This window comes from Canis lupus, chromosome 4 (assembly GCF_048164855.1).
Source record: "Canis lupus baileyi chromosome 4, mCanLup2.hap1, whole genome shotgun sequence".
NCBI classification, from domain to species: Eukaryota; Metazoa; Chordata; class Mammalia; order Carnivora; family Canidae; genus Canis; species Canis lupus.
This window is the reverse complement of record NC_132841.1, coordinates 19,980,142-20,000,137: the sequence shown is the minus strand read 5'-3', so window position 1 is coordinate 20,000,137 and position 19,996 is coordinate 19,980,142. Positions and strand designations below refer to the sequence as shown.

At 34.4% G+C, this 19,996-nt stretch overlaps 1 protein-coding gene across 17 annotated transcripts in view; it reads left to right on the top strand.

Moving 5' to 3' along the window:
- Window positions 1-19,996, top strand: part of HERC4 (HECT and RLD domain containing E3 ubiquitin protein ligase 4) — a 132,919-nt gene that overhangs the window by 63,472 nt on the left and 49,451 nt on the right. For 16 of the 17 annotated variants that reach the window (XM_072823286.1, XM_072823287.1, XM_072823281.1 and 13 more), the window contains 7 exons: window positions 19-179; window positions 10,736-10,812; window positions 11,081-11,205; window positions 12,448-12,507; window positions 12,640-12,751; window positions 13,237-13,426; window positions 15,061-15,233. In XM_072823286.1, coding sequence (XP_072679387.1) covers window positions 19-179; window positions 10,736-10,812; window positions 11,081-11,205; window positions 12,448-12,507; window positions 12,640-12,751; window positions 13,237-13,426; window positions 15,061-15,233 — 898 coding nt within the window. Of the gene's footprint in view, window positions 1-18; window positions 180-10,735; window positions 10,813-11,080; window positions 11,206-12,447; window positions 12,508-12,639; window positions 12,752-13,236; window positions 13,427-15,060; window positions 15,234-15,726; window positions 15,832-19,996 lie in introns of all 17 variants that reach the window. The other variant, XR_012029465.1, reaches the window with a different exon arrangement.

The window sequence follows — 19,996 nt, the reverse complement described above, 5'->3', positions numbered from 1 at the left end:
TCTATCATTTTACTCTAGGCAGCACACTTCTGCTTTTGTTCCTTCATCAGGACGAATTTATTCTTTTGGACTTGGTGGTAATGGGCAGCTAGGAACTGGTTCAACAAGCAACAGGAAAAGTCCTTTTACTGTGAAAGGAAATTGGTTCCCTTATAATGGGCAGTGTCCACCAGATATTGGTAAGTTTTCTTATATTAAAGATTTGCTACACATTAAATTTATTGTTAAAATGTACCTCTTAAATGATGAAGTTTGCTGTGTTTGAAGTGAAAGAATTCCAAAATAATATTGTTTAATGAAAAGAGCAAGATACAAAATAGCATATACATTTGCTGAATTTGTTTATACTTGCTTATTTATACATAAGGAAGCTCATGATAAATAAAGTAGTAAACGTGGTTTCAGAGGGCTGGACATATGGGAACTTGGGTGGTGGCTAGATGTTAGTAGGCCCGGAATGTTTTGTTATGTGTAAAATACACATAACATAAAACTTACGAACTTAACCATTTAAGGTGTACAGTTCAGTAGTGTTCAGTACGTTCACATTGTTGTGCAACTAGTCTCTAGAACTCTTCATCTTATAAAAGTAAAATTCTGTATTCATTAAACAGCAACTCTGCATTCACTCTCACTAGCTGGCAAACACTATTCTACGTTCAGTCTATGTATTTGATATGACTATATATACCTCATGTAAGTGGAATCATACAGTATTTGTCTTTTTTGTGACTGACTTATTTCATAAATTTAGCATGATGTGTTTAAGGGTCTATCCATGTTATAGCATGTGCCAGGATTTTTTTCCTTTTTAAAACTGAATAACATTTTATACATGTATGCCACATTTTGTTTATCTGCTCATCTGTTGGTAGACACGTGGATTGTTTCTACCTTTTGTGACTATCATGTAAAAACATGGGTGTACCAAATATCTCTTGAAGACCCTGCTTTCAATTTACTTGGGTATATGCAGAACTTGAAAATATATAACAATTTCTATTTTCTTTCAAAGATTTTATTTATTTATTCATGAGAGACACAGAGAGACAGAGAGGCAGGCTCCATGCAGGGAGCCTGATGTGGGACTCGCTTCTGGGACTCTGGGATCATGCCCTAAGCCAAAGGCAAATGCCCAACCTCTGAGCCACTCAGGCGTCCAAACAATTTCTATTTTTTTTGAAATTTGAATCATATGGATATATTACCTATTCAGAGTATTAATTTTTTTAATTTGTTTTTATATGGCTGCTGCTTTAGCCACATGGTGTGATTTATTTTTATTCTCTATTGTTTTTTTCAGTAGATCTGGTTATTTTTTTCATTGGTACTAATTTACTAAAGAGTTTGAAATATTTTGAGTGCTGTTTTCTTATTTACTTCTTAACATGCTGCAACTAAAATATGCTTTTTAAAAATACGTATATTTCCTTTATCATCCTAAATTATTCTTCAGGGTTTTCTTCTTTGTTCATTTCTGTGTCTGAGTTTCTTTGGGATTTTTCCTTGAATTGTGAGACTGAGGGATCTGCTGAGGTTTTACTTAGTGATGAGCATACAGCGAAAGTTGATATTTGAAAAGGTCCATAATTTTTTTTTAATGACCTTGAGGTTATTTATTTATTTATTTATTTATGTAACTAAAAGACTATCTCAGTTATGCTTTTATTTAGCAAAAGTCAGAATACGATACACTTTTTTCTTGTTTCTGTTTCATTTTGTATTTTGTATATGTCTTTATTTTCTTCCAGTCACTATTAGGTTTAGAACATGCATTTATTTTAGTAATACTGTTCTTATGCCCTTAATGGCATGTTGATGTTTTACTATATTAGTTTCTTTCATGAAAAGCACTGTTAATAACATAACAAAGAGATTTTATAATTTAAAGCAGCATGAATATTGTAAGGAATCAATATTTGTATATTTGTAAAGTTTAGTCACTTAGAGGTGTATTTTGTTATCCTTGAAACAGTGTGCCTTGAAGTTATTTGTATTCAAATGGGAAAGGAAATGGAATTTTAAGATTAGTTGTTCCGCTGCAATTCAGTTTTATTGAAAAAATTATCATTCACAGTACCCAAAAGGTGTAAACACCTCAAGTATCCATCAACAGATGAATCGATGAAAAAAATGTGGTATATGCATGTAATCGAAAATTAGCCATAAAAAGGAGTTTTTGATCCATGCAACAACGTGGATGAACCTTGCAAATATGCTAAGTCAAAAGAGCCGGACACAAAAGGACAATATATCATATGACCACTCTTATACGATATACTTAGAACAGTCATATGTACAGAGACAGAAAGTAGCACAGTGGTTACCAAGGACTTGGGGAAGGAGAGAACAAGGAGTTATTTAATGGGTACAGAGTTTCCGAGTGGGTCTTTAGGTCTAAAATGAACCTTTTGTAATCAATTGTTATTGGTTTTTTTATTCATTCTAATATCCTAGGTCTTTCGATTGTAGCATGTAGTCCATTTACAATTCAAAAGTGATTATTGAAAGAAAAGGATTTCCATTGTGTTACCTGTAAAGTTAGTGTTTCTGGTGATGTTCTCTGTTCCTTTCTAGTTTTTGTTGCTTTTGGTAGCTTTTTCCGCCACTCAGAGTCCGCCTTAATATATCTTGCAGAGCTAGTGTAATAGTCAGAAACTCCTTTAGTTTTTGTTTGCTTGGGAAATTCTTAATCTTTCCTTCTATTTTGGATGATAGCCTTGCAGGATAAATTATTCTTGGCTACATGTCTTTCCCATTCAGCACGTTGAATATATCCAGCCATTCTCTTCAAGCCTGTTAGATGTCCATGGACAGATCTACTGCAATCCTGATCTGTCTTCCCTTGTAGGTTAAGGACTTTTTTCCCTTGCTTCTTTCAAGATTCTTTCCTTGTCTGTGTATTTTGTGAATTTGACTATGATATGCTTTGGCAATGGCCAGCTTTTGTTGAATTTAATAGGAGTTCTCTTTACTTCTTGAATTTTGATGTCTGTGTCCTGCCCCAGATTACTTAAGGGAAGTGTTCTGCTGTAATTTCAAATAAACCTTCTGCCCCTTTTTCTCTCTTCTCCTCATTCTTGGAGTCCTATGATACAAATGTTATTACGTTTTAATAAGTCACTGAGTTCCCTAAGTCTGTCTTTGTGATCCATCGTCTTTGTTTCTCTCTTCTTTTCAGCTTCATTAGTTTCTGTAATTGTATCTTCAATATCACTGATCATCTCTGCTTCATCTGTCCTTGTTATGGCATCCATTTGGGTTTTCGTTTCAGTTATAGCATTTTTAGTTTCAACTTGACTAGCTTTTAGGTCTTTTATCTCTGCAGTAAGGGATTCTCTAGTGTCTTCTATGCTTTTTTCGAGCCCAGCTCGTATTCTTATAATTGTTTGAAATTCTAGTTCAGAATTTAAGTTCTTACTTATATTTATATTGATTAAATCCCTGGCCATCATTTCTTCCTATTCTTTCTTTTGGGGTGAATAAGTTAAATAGATAAATAAATAAAGCAAAATAAAATAAAAAATTTTAAATTAAAAAAATAAAGGAAGTTAGGTATGTTTTGATCTGCTTGTTAAGAGAAGCTTGAGAGACAAAAAAGAAAATTAAAAATTACAAAAATATGTAGAAAATTTAAAAATAAAATAAGAGAATTGCTTTTTCTGTATCCACAAAAACAAAAACTGTATCACCTCTACCAAATGCACTTCAAGCAGGGGAACTCCTTCTCCCGGTGCAACCAAGGGGATCCTCAGACTACGCTGTCTGCTCCCTGGGCTCCCGTTGTGTATTCTTGGCTCCTTTGTCATAAATTAATTGACCATATATGTGTGGGTTTATTTCTGGACTCTCTTTTCTATTCCATTGGTCTAAGTGTTTTTATGCCAATACCATATTGTTTTGATTATTTATAGTTTTGTAATATGGGTTCAACCCTACCCTAGCTCTTGGTTGTCTCTCAAACCTTTGTGATTGTCTAAGCAGTCTTTCATTTTTAGTGGCTCCTAGTAATTGAGAGTGTGCCAAGGCCTGTGGGTGTCCCAAATGAGAGGATCTCAGGGAGCAACTAGATTCAGGCTGATTGGAAGGCAGATTCTCAGGCAGTAGCTTTTAAAGTATGCAAATAAATATGTACGGTCCTGTGGGGGCCATATGTGAAAGTCCCACTAGGCACCGGAGAGCCTAGAAGGGTTGCTTGGGCAGTAGCCATGAAAATCAGTACACCAGACAATGGTCCATCCTCCTTTCCAGGAGATAGCAGTGACTCATAGTAATGCAGAGGGACAGGGCAAAGATGGTATCTGCTAGCCTTAATCCCCAGAGATCACCTTAGTTAAGTCACTAGATGTATGTTAAACCAGAAGCCAGTCCCTAAGTTAGAAGCTCCAGAACATGCAAGTAGGCCTTTTTCACAGAAAGACTGGGGATATATTTCAGTCTGCTGTTTGTGCTGTGGCTGGAAGATGATAGCCAGCTAAGAACTGTCTCTTTGATCTCTTTGGATCCCTGTTCCCAGAATACAAGTATCGCAGTCCACCACAGCCAGGCAATCAAAGGGCATCCACTAGGTGGCAGCCACAAAAACCAGGGCACTGGATGTGTATACAGCTCCCCTCTGGGAGGTAATGGTACTCTGGAAAGTAGCCGAGGGAAAGCACAGAGAATAAGGCCCTCCTTCTGAGGTTTCTGGAGAGGATTACAGTAGACCCTTAGACCTGTTTGTAATTAGAAGCCTGCCTCTCAGGCCACAGCTACAAAGATAAACTAAGAGGACTCTCACAGAAAGATTGAACATCTCCTTACATTGTCTCTTGCTATATCCTAGAGGTGGTAGCTGTTCAAGAACTCTTTTTTTTCTGTTGATTACAGTCCTATGAAATCTGTGAATATAAGCCCTATTGGCCTCCAAAGCCAGGTGACCTAGAGGTCCCTGGGCAGAGCCACAAAAATTGGGATGCCAGACCAGAATACAAGCTGTTTTCCAGGAGATACTGGCAAGTTGAAGTGAGGCAGAGGGAAATACCATTTTTAAATGTTTCATTTTGGGGCACCTGGGTGGCTCAATTAAGTGTCTGCCTTCAGCTCAGGTCATGATCCCAGGCTCGTGAGATCAAGCCCTGCATCAGACTTCCGGCTCAGTGGGGAGCCTGCTTCTCCCTTTTTTCCCCTCTTGTGCTCTCTCTCACTATCTCTGTTGCTGTCTCTGTGTTTCATTTCAGCTTAACAAAGCAGAATTTACAAAATTATGAATTAGATACCTTTAGAAGGACAAATAGTTCCCTTATATATTCAAAAAACAATATTAAAACAAAATTAACTCTCTCTGTGTGTCTATCATGAATAAATAAATAAAATCTTAAAAAAAATAAAACAAAATTAAACGTTATTCTAAACAGATAACCACAATAAATTTTCTTCATCAGTTTGTTCATTCCAGTGTAAAGTGTTCTTAAGTCTGTTGGATTTTGGATTAGCAGTTTCATAAACTACTTAGCAACTTTAAAAAATATATAAATAAAAAATTATGAATAAATAATATTTTTTAAAAATCTTTAAATAAATGTAGAGGACTCTTAACTTCTTATAGATGAAAAAATGTTGAGATATAACATAATCCTGATACCTAATGTACCAGGAATAACACCAGGAATATCAAGTGAAGAGATTGAATAAGTTAGGCATCGGTATTTTTTTTAAAAAAGATTGTGTTTATTCATGAGAGATACAGAGAGAGAGGCAGAGACACAGGCAGAGGGAGAAGCAGGCTCCGTGCAGGGAGCCTGATGCGGGACTCGATCCCAGGACTCCAGGATCACATCCTGAGCCAAAGACAGATGCTCAACCGCTGAACCGCCCAGGTGTCCCGGCATCAGTATTTTTTATAAGACTTCCTGGGTAAGTCTGAAATACTTACAAACCATTTGCAAACCAAGGAGATACTAGATGTGAATTAAAGCAGTAAGAATATACCACAAAACATTTAAAATAACAGTTAAATAATAACTGAAATTAGGACCAGAACTTTGATAAATATAGGAAAATTAGCAATTTCAAAAGTTTTGAATTGTGTTTTACTTCATATTGAAACATAATGAAAGCAGGGATATTGACAAATATCCAGGGGCTTTTAAGATATTTATTTATTTATTTATTTTTAAAGATTTATTTATTTATGATAGACATAGAGAGAGAAAGAGAGGCAGAGACACAGGAGGAGGGAGAAGCAGGCTCCATGTCGGGAGCCCGACGTGGGACTCGATCCCAGGACTCCAGGATCGCGCCCTGGGCCAAAGGCAGGCGCTAAACCGCTGAGCCACCCGGGGATTCCCCTATAATATTTATATTAATTACATTTTACCATATAAATTTAACTTAGCGAAGATAAAGTATCTTTTCTGATTTGACATCTCTTTTTATGCAACTCTTAAAATAGTAACATGTCATACAAACTTGATTATTTCTGGCATCTCTTCTTATGTAATAAAACAACTTTTGTGATTCTCCAAGGCCTCTTTGGGATATTTCAAAGATATTTTCACTAATACATAAAAAGTATCTTAGAAGTTTTATTTTTTTGTTTAGGATATAATTTTGCAGATCGTATTAGTTTGCTAGAGCTGCCATAAAAAATACCACAGACTGGGTGGCTTAAAAAACAGAAATTTATTTTCTCACAGATTGGCAGCTAGAAGCCTATGATCAAGGTATCATGTCAGCAGTTTTGGTTTCTTCTGAGGCCTCTCTCCTTGGCTAGTGATGACTCCCTTTTCCTATGTCCTCACATGGCTTTTTTTCTGTGTATGCATCTTTTCCCTTTATTATAAGGACAACCAGGTATATTGAATTAGGGCCCTACCCTAACAGCCTCATTTTACCTTCATCACCTCTTTAAAAGGCTCTATCTCTAAATACAGTTATATCCTGAGTTAACTGGGAGTTAGGACTTCAACATATGAATTTTTGGGAAACAAACCCATAAAGGAAGGCAAAAATCAAAGAAATTGTGAGAGGAGATTTGAACACTTTGTTAAGATACGATTATTGATGCTAGAAACAATATTTAGTTATCTTTTATTAAAGTAACAGTAAAAGATTTCAAAATAAATGTAGAGGGTAATGAGATTGAAAAGAACTTTTTGACTCTTTTAAAACTAAGGGACATTTGATTTTCCCCCCTTAAATAATGAAAAACAATAAAGTCAACATAACGCATCGAAAACTATTCTAATAAGACACATAATTTTTGCTAACAGATTACACACATAAAAGTAAAGAATAACATTTTATATCATAGGTGAAGGCATCAATCAGTAAACCATGGGAGCACACCCTAAGATACTAACACATTTTATAGCTTCTTTCAGAGTCAAATATAAACCAAGGTAAGGAGGTTTTAAAATTAAAATTTTAAAATGGGTGGCTCAGTGGTTGACCCTCTGCCTTCGGCTCAGGGTGTCATCCTGGGTCCTAGGATCAAGTCCCACATTAGGCTGTCCCTGTGGGAAGCCTGCTTCTCTCTCTGCCTGTGTCTCTGCCTCTCTCTCTCTCTCTCATGAATAAATAAATAAGATCTTAAAAAAAAAAAAAACGGCAAATGAAATTCACTTGCCACATTGTCTTCATTTATGTTCTTTCATATTCAAAAACAAATGGGCTTGCTTCAGGATCGTGGTGTTATGTTAGAGGGTCTGTGAACTCAAAATGACATTTGTATTAATACTAAAATCTTATCTTTGTTAACATGGAGTGTGTTCATTATTGCTGATCTTTAAATGGATCAGTATTTTAAAATTTTCAGTTATAGGGGCACTGGGTGGTTCAGTTGGTTAAGCATCCGACTCTTGATTTCAGCTTGTCATAATCTCAAGGTCCTGGAATCGAGCCCTGCATTGGGCTCCACACTCAGTGGGAGTCTACTTGAGAATTCTCTCCTCTGCCCTTCACCCCCGCTCTGATGCTTTCTCTCTCTTCAAGATAAATAAACCTTTAAAAAATTTGTTCTTAATTTTAAATTTGAATACAGTAAGTATTAGTGCTTTTTACCCCTTAAACTCTGTTTAAGAAGCTATTTGGGGTCCTGAATGTCCTAAAAGTATGAAGGAATTCAGAGACCATAAGAAACTACATCTTTTCCTTGTAAATCAAAAGCACTTACAAGGGCACGTGGGTGGCTTAGCTGGTTAAGCGTCTGCCTTCTGCTCAGATCATGATCTGAAATTCAACCCTAGGTTGGTCTCCCTATTCAGCCTGCCTCTCTCTCTCCCTCTGCCCCTCCCTTTGCTTGTGCTCTTCAGGCTCTCTCTCTCAAATAAATAAAATCTTTTTAAAAAAATTGTACATAGTTGTATTTCTGTCAGTATTGCTACTACATAGAAGTACAATTAGCGGAATATTAAGTAGCTCAGTGACACCTTTCAGATGGAAATATTCCTGAAGTGTCCTCTAATCAGAGCTTAGTAATCGGAGGGGAAGGAAGGCGCAGGGGCCCCACTTCAAAGTCTTCACAATTTTTTCTGACAATATAAAAAGTATTTTGTAAAAAAAAAAAAAAAAAAAAAGTATTTTGTAAAGAGCAAGGAGACTGTGAAATAGCTTTCCTAGATATGGCAATATGTATTATATAAAACTAAAAAATCAGATTACTGGTATCTACATAGATATTGAGATCATTATAATTTAATGGAAAGTCTGGGGGTGGGAATTCCATGTAGGGATTGTATATAAGCTTTATTTCAAGTTCATACTCTAGTTGCTTGATAATGGTTCTTGGAGATTTATATTGAGAAGGTCGTAGAGAACACTTTTGGTAGAGAAGAGTATCAGTGTTGTTTAGCGCTATGGTTATGGGTAGAAGAGGTAATACATTTTTATAACTTTAAAACAAAGTATCGGGGATCTCTGGGTGGCTCAGTGGTTGAGCGCCTGCCTTCAGCCCAAGGCGTGATCCTGGAGTCCCGGGATCAAGTCCCACATCAGGCTTCCTGCATGGAGCCTGCTTCTCCCTCTGCCTGTGACTCCTGTGTCTCCACCTCTCTCTCTCTCTCTCTCTCTCTCTCTCTCTGTTTCTCTCTCTCAATGTGTCTCATGAATAAATAAAATATTTTTTTAAATAAAAATAAAAAAAATAAAACAAGGTATCACTGACCTGAGAAGGGGAGAATTACTCAACACATGAAAATTGGGGAGAAAAGGTCAGTTTAGATCCTAACCTAGTAGTGTACACTAAATTATAAAGGGAATAAAGAATAAAATGTTCAAAAGTTCTTAAGACAAGAAAATAATTTTCTGATTTAAACATCAGAAAACCCTTGAGGCTCCTGGCTGTCTCATTTGAAAGAGCATGAAGCTCTTGATATCAGGGTTGTGAGTTCGAGCCCCACATTGAGTATAGAGATTACTTAAAAAAACAAACAAATGAACATAGGAAAGCCTTTCTCAATATTATGGCAATAATACTTAAATTCCTTAAGGATTTATAATTCTGGGGATGCCTGGGTGGCTCAGCAGTTGAGTGAATCTGCCTTCAGCTCGGGGTATGGTCCTGGAGTTCTAGGACCGAGTCCTGCATTGGGCTTCCTGTGTGGAGCCTGCTTCTCCCCTCTGCCTCTCTCTTTCTGTGTCTCTGATGAATAAATAAATAAAAATCTTTAAAAAGAAAAAGAATTTATAATTCTGTAGCAGCCATGATCACAATAACGCAAGGTAAAGAATTAGTCAACTAAAGGGTTGGGGGGGGTGGTCAGGAGTAGGATGACAGAATGTATTATTATTGGAAATAATGAGCCTTAGGTTACAGTATTGAGCTTTGATGTTTTGATATGTGATACCTCTAAGTACTAGCCCAGCAGTACATTTTTTCCCCCAGCAGTACTTTTGATAATAGAAACTCTTTTCCATTTTGAGAAGCCAAAAAGAAGAAAAGGAGAGGCTTTGAATATCTTTTTGAAAAAGAACTTTATTGCCTTAACTTTACTGCTACTAAATTTGCTTATTAATTTTTTCGGACTAGATTTGTTTTTTTTTTTTAAGATTTTTTTGAGGGAGGTAGATAGATACAGAGTAGGGGAGAGGCTTAAGCAGACTCCCACTGAACAAGAAGTCCAATGATGGCAGAGCTTGATCTCATGACCCTTAGATCACGACCTGAGCTGAAACCAAGAGTCAGAGCTTAACTGACTGCATCAGCCAGGTGTCCCTGGATTTGGGTTTTATTGATAACTGGTTTCCAGTGAAGAGCTGTGTGTGTCATCTTACTTTTGTACAGCTATATTAAGAGAAAATAATTTTGCATTAATGAATATTTTACTCAAGCTTTAACAGTTACTTTTTTTGTTGTCATTCTTTTAAAAAATGAATGTTCTTAATTTTTATTTTATTCTGAGCTGTTTTTTTATATACCATTCATGCAATTTTTATATCATCTTCAGGTTAAATTAAAATATATTGAGATAACACATAGACTAGAAAACACCACTTTTTTGACAGGCTAGAAGAAAGATTTGTAAACTTACTAAGTGCTGCTTAGGCTTCTGGAATCATTCAATGTGTATCACTCGGTGAGCCTCATTTCCATAGTAATCAAAACATTCCAAGTCAGTTTATATCATTGAATGGCTGAATGGAAGGTCTAATTGAGTTAGATGATTAAGAGAAAACACAAAAGCATATTTGATGTTCTGAAAAATGTCATGTAAACCTTGAATTTCTTTACATTTTGTTTTTTTTTTTTTTATAGATTCTGAAGAATATTTCTGTGTGAAAAGAATTTTCTCAGGTGGAGATCAAAGCTTTTCACATTACTCTAATCCCCAGGTAACAGTAGTCATACAAATAATTACTAAGCTGAAATGGTTTTGAAGAATTTTTAAAGCCCATGTTAATGTTCTTTGTGTGTTACAAAGTAATTGCCTTAAATTTTTTTGCCCCCAAGTCTACAGAATTTTTCTGATCCAGTTGATAAGTATTGTTTCAAGTATTTTAATAGAGATACACTCTGTTAAAACAAATACATAGTGGAAATGTGTCTTGGTTTAAGTCATATATATCTTCTCTCTGACTAATCTGCCTATTTTAAATTTAGAACTGTGGGCCACCAGATGACTTTAGATGTCCTGATCCTTCAAAGCAGATCTGGACTGTGAATGAAACTCTAATTCAAAAATGGCTGAGCTACCCATCTGGGAGGTTTCCTGTGGAGATAGCCAAGTAAGAAAAACATTTTACTTACACAACACAAACAAAACCTCTTATCTCCATGGTAGGGTATCTTGTACTTAGAAGGTTTTTTTTTTTTCAAGATTTTATTTATTCATGAGAGAGAGAGAAAGAGGCAGAGACATAGGCAGAGGGAAAAGCAGGGAGATACAGGGAGCCTGCTGCAGTACTCAATCCCAGGACCCCAGGATAACGACTTGAGCCAAAGGCAAATCGATGCTTGAGCCAAAGGCAAATCGATGCTCAGTCACTGAGCCACCCAGGTGCCCCAGAGGTTTTTATTTAAATAAATACTTCATTAATATGACTCACCAAAAAAAAAAAAAAAAAAAAATCATTCACCAAATGGTTTACATACGTAAGTTTAAATGTCTAGAATTTCTATAATCATGGATATTTTAAGAGATCTCTTAAATTTATGTACGTTGAAATTCTTTCATATACATAATGTTAATTGATAATTTAAAATGCTAGATACAATCACTTTAGGATTGGGTTTGAAATAATGTTACTTCAGGCTTCCTAGTGGTCACTGTCTTTTAACTTTTATACTCCCTAAAAGATTTAAATATTACTTCTTTCTTGAATATTTTGCTTATAGATGAACTTGTTTAGTACTTAGAGTTTTCTATTGTTGCAGGTGGCATTGGTTTTGGAGATGAAGGACTATATCTGATAAGCTGCTTTTTTAAGTATAGATGGTTTTTCCAAATTAAAATTTTTCTTAAAAGCCCAAAGTATAGACCTTAAAAGGGTAACATCCTAGATTAGATTTACCACTATGTGTAATTAAGAAAATTAAATGTATATGTTTATGTAAAAAAAGAAATTAGCAACATTAGCTTTGTGTCTAGGGTCATACCATCCTGAATGCGCCTAATCTCATTTGATTTTAGAAGCTAATTAAGTAGGGTTAAGACTGGTTAATACTTGGGTGGGAGACCACCTGAGAATACTGGGTGCTGTAGGCTTAAAACAAAAAGGAAAGAACATCAGATTTGTTTAATGAATCAGAGGATGAAAGTAATGAGAAAGTCTAGGGTAAACAGCAATTAATACTTTTATCAAGTGTTACTTAATCTTTAATAATTTATAAAATTCTGATTTATACTAGTTGAGTATTGGTTAGAGGAATGCTCTGTGGTATTAAGTATTAAGTATTTTTATTAAAAAGAAAAAATGAACAGTAGATTTTTCATTTTGTGATTCGGGGATTTTTGACTTTCTTTTTAGTGAAATAGATGGAACATTTTCTTCCTCTGGCTGTCTAAATGGAAGTTTTCTAGCTGTTAGGTAAGTGGTAATTCTTTGGTATGCAGAATTTTTCAAATTTATTGTATTAAGTAATAAATAAGTGAAATAACTTTAAGATTTTATTATTTTCCTTCTCTCTGTCTCCTTTTTTTGTTTTTTTTTCTTTTATAGCAATGATGATCACTATAGAACAGGCACCAAGTTTTCAGGGGTTGATATGAATGCTGCTAGGCTTTTATTCCACAAACTTATACAACCTGATCATCCTCAGATATCTCAGCAGGTTTGTTTTTAAAGTATTTTATATTTGTGTCATGTAGCCTGTTGAACTTTACATTCTATGTTACTTTGTATATTTATAGCCTAATTAACTTCAGTTTCAAATGCTTCATTATGATGTATTTTCTATTATTTTATTATATAAGCTAATATAAGAATTAAAATAAGGTTTTATTTTAGAACATTTATAATTTAGCTATCAAATATCTATAAATCTTTCCAGATATTTGAGTAAACCTTTACTTAACATTACAGTGTTGGTTAAGTCTTTATATAGGTATAGCTATAGAGTTTGAGACAAGATTTTTAAAATGCTCTTAGCAATTCTTAGACATTTTCACTGTGCTTCAAAGTACATTCAGTGATTCATTGTAATACATATATTTTTTACCATTTCATGTTTGCTGTGTTTATGATTTTTCTCCTTCTTCTTTTTTGAAAGTACATTCATTTTAAATAAAGTAGGTTTTACTTTTTGTCAAAATATAGGTGGCAGCTAGTTTGGAAAAGAATCTTATTCCTAAACTGACTAGTTCCTTACCTGATGTTGAAGCATTGAGGTTTTATCTTACTCTACCAGAATGTCCCCTGATGAGTGATTCCAACAATTTCACAACAATAGCAATTCCCTTTGGTACAGCTCTTGTAAATCTAGAAAAGGCACCACTGAAAGTACTTGGTAAGGATTTTTAGTATTTTTTTTCTTTTGTAACTTTTTAAATGAAAATGCTAATAAGTTTTTAATTTTTTGCTGACTTAAATTTTGCTACCCTGCTTATTTGACATTGTCTTATAGAAAAATGAACTTGTTTTTCCTTTCATTGCTTTTTTCTAATCATGCTAGTTATTAGAGGCAAAGCTTGTAAATATTAAAATTTAATCAAATACAACAGTAGAGACAGTATCTGGAAAGATAAAAACTGTTTTCCTTCCTTCATCCCCTTGGTCTTGCTATTAAAGAAAGTAGGAGGAACAATTTAAAACTGAACAGACATGGATATTAAATCCTCTTTGAGCTCTGTTAATTCTTTGCCTTGTATATCTCTCACTTGCTAATTTCCCAATGTTTGATTTTATTTCTCTACATGTAGATGAGAGTCTACCACTAATCTGATCTTATTGTTCTATCTGCTGCAATTTTTTGCCCTAAATTTTTCTCAGCCTTAGTTTTCAAGTTTTATAGATTTCATCTCTGTCTCCTGGCCATTACAGTTTGCTTGCTACATTTAACCCAATACTTCCCTTCCTGATAGTATTTATTGGTTAGTAAAACTAAGATATATAGAAGTCATAAAATCAGTACAAAAAGTTTTAGGCTGAGAGTGAACAGAGGAAGTAGCAAGCAAGGAGTAGAATCCTTGATTCTGGGCAGCCCCGGTGGCCCAGCGGTTTAGGGCCTCCTTCAGCCCAGGGTGTGATCCTGGAGACCCGGGATCGAGTCCCACGTCAGGCTCCCTGCACAGAGTCTGCTTCTCCCTCTGCCTGTCTCTCTCTCTCTCTCTGTCATGAATAAATAAATAAAATCTTAAAAAAAAAATCCTTGATTCTGAGATAGTGAATAAAAGTGAAGCAGTATTCATAAGAATATTGTTTCCATGTTGTCAGAAATCCTAGTATTTCTATCTGCTTCATAGGATTATGGTGTTTGTAGTTAATAACTACAAGCATAGTGAATATGGGGAAGAATACATTATTTTCTGTATCCATTTTTCAAGAGTACCTTGCATTTTAAAAGTGGTGCTTCACAATATTTCAACTTTATGTTAAATTGGAAAATAAAACTTGGAAAGATCCCTAATATTGGGATTTTAGAGTGTTTAAAAATTAAAATTCTTACTTTCAGAGGACCTTTTTTTTAAGGTGTGGTATGAGTTTTTAAGTTTATTATTTTTAGTAATCTGTACATCTAACATGGGACATGAACTCTCGACCCCACAATCAAAAGTCATGTGCTATTCCTATGGAGCTAACCGAGTGTCCCCATCCCCCAAAGTACTTTTTAATAACTGATTTTAATATTAGGTATAGTAATGAGTTTTTAAATGTAATTTAAGAAGCCAAGAAATACATTCAGTAGACCTTTCCTACTTTATTTTTGCTTCTAAGAGCTTGTAGAACAGTATTCTTTAACTTGAAAGTAGATGGTATCTGTAAATGGTAGAAATGTTACATAAAATACTGTGTTTTTTATGTCTTTGTGAAATTTTGAAAGGGTTAAGACCACTGCTTTTAGAAGAAAAGTCTTGTGTGATTTTGAAAATTGTGATTTAAAAAAAAATTCATTTTATTTGTATATTTACCCTTTAATAACAGAAAACTGGTGGTCAGTACTTGAACCTCCACTATTCCTCAAGATTGTAGAACTTTTTAAGGAAGTTGTGGTACATCTTTTGAAACTCTACAAGATCGGCATTCCCCCTTCTGAAAGAAGAATTTTCAACAGTTTTCTTCATACTGCATTAAAGGTTTTAGAAATATTGCATAAGGTATGTCCAATAGTTCTTTTATTTTCCTCTTTCCTCATTGATGCTAACAGATTGATGATGTTTATTTTATCGTTAATATTATAGGTTTAGGTTAGCGTAAGAGATATAGATTAAAGATATTTGGAAAAGTTACCTAAGTTTTTCTGAAAAAAAAAAAAAAAGTTGGAGCTCTGTTAGGCATTTGTAGGTAACTTGTCTGTAGTTGGGCAGAACAATAGCATACTAATGAATTAGAATTCTACTTAACATTTCCCTTTGAAGAACATAATTTATTAGTTTAAATATAGTTTTGTCATTTATATGTGGTTATCATATGAGAGAGATTTGCATCCTGGTTGTGATGATGAACATTTAAACTCAAGTTCTTTGCTATTGGGTATTAATGGTTTCAATCAAAGTAGAATGTTTCATTTGAAATAAACGACTAACTTGAAATTGGAACCATATATAATTCATTAATTTGCCTATTGTTCTTTCCTGCCCTTCTTCCCAGTGTAACAAATAGTAACCTTTACACTTGTAGCAGTTCAAAGTTATGGGAAGAAGTAGAGTCTCAGCTGTTTCATTAAAGATGGATTTGAGACATCCCTGACAGCTGGTAGGTATATCTCTGTTATGCCATTTGGTATTCTTGAGAAGCTATTTTGGGAGACATGACGTAAGGGAGAAGCATGTTTCTTATCTCTAGAATGACTGAAAAACCCAAACAAACCTAATCTTTAGTTTCCTCTCCTTAATAGCTTCTTTAGCATTTTCAGACCCTTTTTCCCTAGTACTAAGGGAAATGAATAAAAGAGATAGTACTGCTTATTCTTTCAGTGTAGTTCCTGGGTATTTCCTTTTTTCCTTATTTACTTTTTTCTTTGGTATTGAGTATTTTCAAGATTCCTAGTAAAATAGTCATTTCTCTTATTATAATTGATGAGATGATTGCCATTTCTTCCCATGGGAAACAAATCATTCTTAAACTTGCCTTTCCTGGAATAAGACTTTCTTCCAGCATTTTAGGGTTAATTGGATTCTGCAGTAAAATGCTGTTAAGATCCTATGTCTTCATAGGATGAGTCTCTACTTTTCTGTATGCCGTTTGTCTAGGATTCAAGAGATTAACTAGATTTTTTTTCTAACCTCTGGATTCTCTTTTCCTTTTACTTCAGTGAACCATCCTTTGTCAGTTGGACTCTATTGCCAAATAATTATTCACTCTCTCACTTCTTTATCTACTTATCTTTATTACCTCTTTAAAAAATAATTGTTTTCCTTAGCTGTGTCTTTTACCACAAGTTAAAGGGAAGGTGGGAGAAGGAGGGGAAGTTGAACTTTTCTTCATAATTAAAGACAGAACTTGAGCAATTAGCTTAAAGTGCTTTGCCTAGTTCAGAAGCCTCAACTTCTACTGAGCTAGAACCCTATGGGGCTCCATCTCCAGAGACTTTTTTGATGGAGCTGTACTTGAGATACTAGGATCCTTCTTCTTGCTGGCTAAAAGGGATGGGGAAATCATTTTAACAGTGACCAGAATTAGAACCTCCTTTGAACATTAATTCGTGTGAGCACTTTACATATATTCTTCATTTAACTTAGTAAATTCTGAATAGTTTATATTTTGCCCTTTAATCTAAATGTCAAAGGTCATAAACTAGTAAGTAGCAGAGTTGAAATCCAAATCTACTTCCAAAGCCCCTGCTGCTTCTAATGTATTTCTCTATCCGCAGGTATAGTAATAGAACATGTTTAGAAGAGGATTTGCTTTTATTTTATGCCCCTATATCTGTAGGCATACTTAAATAATTGTAGATAGCATTTTATTATTAAAAGACCATTTTTTGCTGCTTCCAGTGTGATTTTAAACAAGTCTTTTTTATCATATATGTAAATGGAAAAATGATCTATACAATAAGGATTACTAGCCTTGATAGTTTCCCAGGATTAATGTATTATTCTAATTATACAATATATGTAATCTACATTCATAAGAATTCATGTAATCTACAATCATACATCTAGACTCATTTTATTAACCAACACTACCACTATTTGGATGGGAAACAGCTACTTTCAGTTTGATTTATTGGGTTATGAGGAAATGGGTTTGTTGTTTGAAGTTGTTATATACTCAGAAGCAGAATGATAATGATATTAATGTCTGAAGCATCTCTTACTGGGGGTCTTTAGGGCAATCATTTATCTTTCTCCTGCTCCTTACTTTGGAGAAAACTTTCCTTGGTCCTAATCTGCCATAAATAGGTATTTGTGGACATTAACTATCAGGATGATTCATTTTCATCTTTAGTGAAACCCAAGTTGCTTATCAGAAATTTGTTTTTTCAAAGACACCTTCTGTCTGACAGCTGTGTATATATTCCTTCTCTCTGCTCCATGGTTGAAAATTAGAAGTTTCCTCAAACAGTTGCCTTCTTGACAAGGATTAGGAACCAGATTAGGAGCTAGAGAACTGGACTGTGTGTTTACTAATCATTTTAAGATATATGGATGACTTGTTCCTCCCTTATGTCATGTCCTTTCAAAAGCTTTTAAGTAAAAATCATTCCCAGTGTTCCAAATGGTATTATAAGAAAGATAGCTTTGGTACTTGCTGTCAGGAATGGATATATTACTAGATACATGAGTTTATTGGCAAGTCATTTGGTTATTTAGTAGTTTTTGAGTTTTGACACAGTACATTGTAGAGTCTGATGTACCTAAAGAGAAGACTGATTTGGTCTCCATAGCCTAATTGCTACATATCATGCTACCTTCTAAATCAGTGATTTTCAGTTTTGTTTTGTGGTTTGTTTGTTTTTTTATAGGGAACCCTTAATAAACCAAACAGACCAGGCACACATATATACTAAACATACACCACCTCTGAACTGAGGTTTGTAAACCAGAATACTACTAAACAGTAATGAAAATGTGAAATAAGTATTATGATCAAACATATAGATTTTATTTTGTATATTTTAGGCAATAATAATGTATAGGTTGTTTTGAACTTGTGATTTCTTCTTTTTTATTCATTTCACAAATATTTACTGAGTGCCTGCTATATGCTTATCAGTGTATTAGGGATGCAGCGATGAGGAAAAGATGTGATTTCTGCCCTTGTTGAGGTTATAAATATAAAGCAGTTATATACATACAAGTAAATAAACATTTGATACATAGCTTGGTGAGTGCTAGATTAAGGAAAATTAAGGGTGCTGTGAGAACACGTAAGAGGGCTCATAACTCTGAAGAATAAAGGAAGAAGGCTTCCTCCAGAAAATGTCAGTGTTATCTACCACACAAATGTATTTTTATATTTTTTTTAAATTTATTTTTAAAACTGTTGATTTTCTAAGTATATCATTATATATGTATGCAGGTCTTTTAGATTAGTCTTGTTGTTCAATGTCTAATTTCCCTGTTTTTAAAAGCAGTGTTAACTGATTTTCTCTTTAGTTGTTAAATCATTGTGACTAAGTTAAGTATCAGCCATAATTTTCCCCCAAGTGTAAATTTGACTGAAATTTGTTTATGAACCAAATGGTTTCTAAATTGTTAATTTTTATTCTAACATAGCACTTCTTTTCAAAAACATTTATCTGTAGGATATTACAAACTGCAAACATTGGTTGCTATTTGTGAAGGAAACTACAGTTTACTTTTAAAATCTGAAATATTTAAGATAAAAATATATATCAGAGGTCAGTGAGATGTGGCTCATTTTGTACCAGGCTTACTAAATTTTAGAGTCCAATGTGATTAAAAGTTGGTGTGTATATTTACAAACATAAATATTGGACAGGGAAAAGCTGAAGAGATTTCTATGTAATTATTGTGTATGTTTTATTTTTTAGTAGAAAGAGCTTGACTAAAGATGCTAGGGCAAGGGCCTACAAACTTTACTTGTAAAGGGCCAGGTAGTAATATTTTACACTTTGCAAGCCATATGGTCTCTTGAAATTACTCAACTCTTAAAATAAAAAAAAAAGTTCTAAACTAGACTGTAGACAATATGTAAATGGATATTCATAGCTACTTTCCAGTAAAACTTTACTTATAAAAACAGTCTATGGGCACAATTTGGCCCACAGGCTATAGTTTGCTGACCACTGCTCTTGGATGAAGGTTTTGATCTCCATGTATAAGCTAAGTATCTTTTTGTTTGAAAGCCAGGAATAGGAGTTTTACAAAACCTAGTCAGGCTCCCAAACGTGTATCCTGACCACAGATATAAATTTAATAAAACAATGAAAAAAAAGAGCTCAGGGTGCTTTTGTCACCGAATAGAGGGATTAAAAGTATCAACTTTGAAAAGCATTATTTTCTTTTTAAAGATTTATTTATTTATCTGAGAGAGAGCTCAGGGAGGGGCAGAGGGAGAGAATCACAAGCTGGTTCCCTGCTGGAGCAGAGCCCCACACAAGGCTCCAGCTCATGACCCTGCTGCGATCATGACCTGAGCCTAAATCATGAATTGGCAATTTATGGACTGAGCCACCTAGGCACCCCGAAAATGCCTAAAAATGTATATTTTTTTTAAAGTGCATGCATATTGCAGAGGCCCATGTTAGATTTCTGGCTCTGTTAGCTTTGTGACCTTGGTTAAGACTCTTGAACTCCAAGCCTTAGTGTATATATTCATCTATATGATGGTAGTAATAGTAGCTATTTTGTAGAGTTGTTTTAAGGATTAAACTAGGTAATGTACATGATGTTACTTAGTAAGTGGTCCATAATGATACCTATTATTATTTTATTAGTGCAACATAACATCT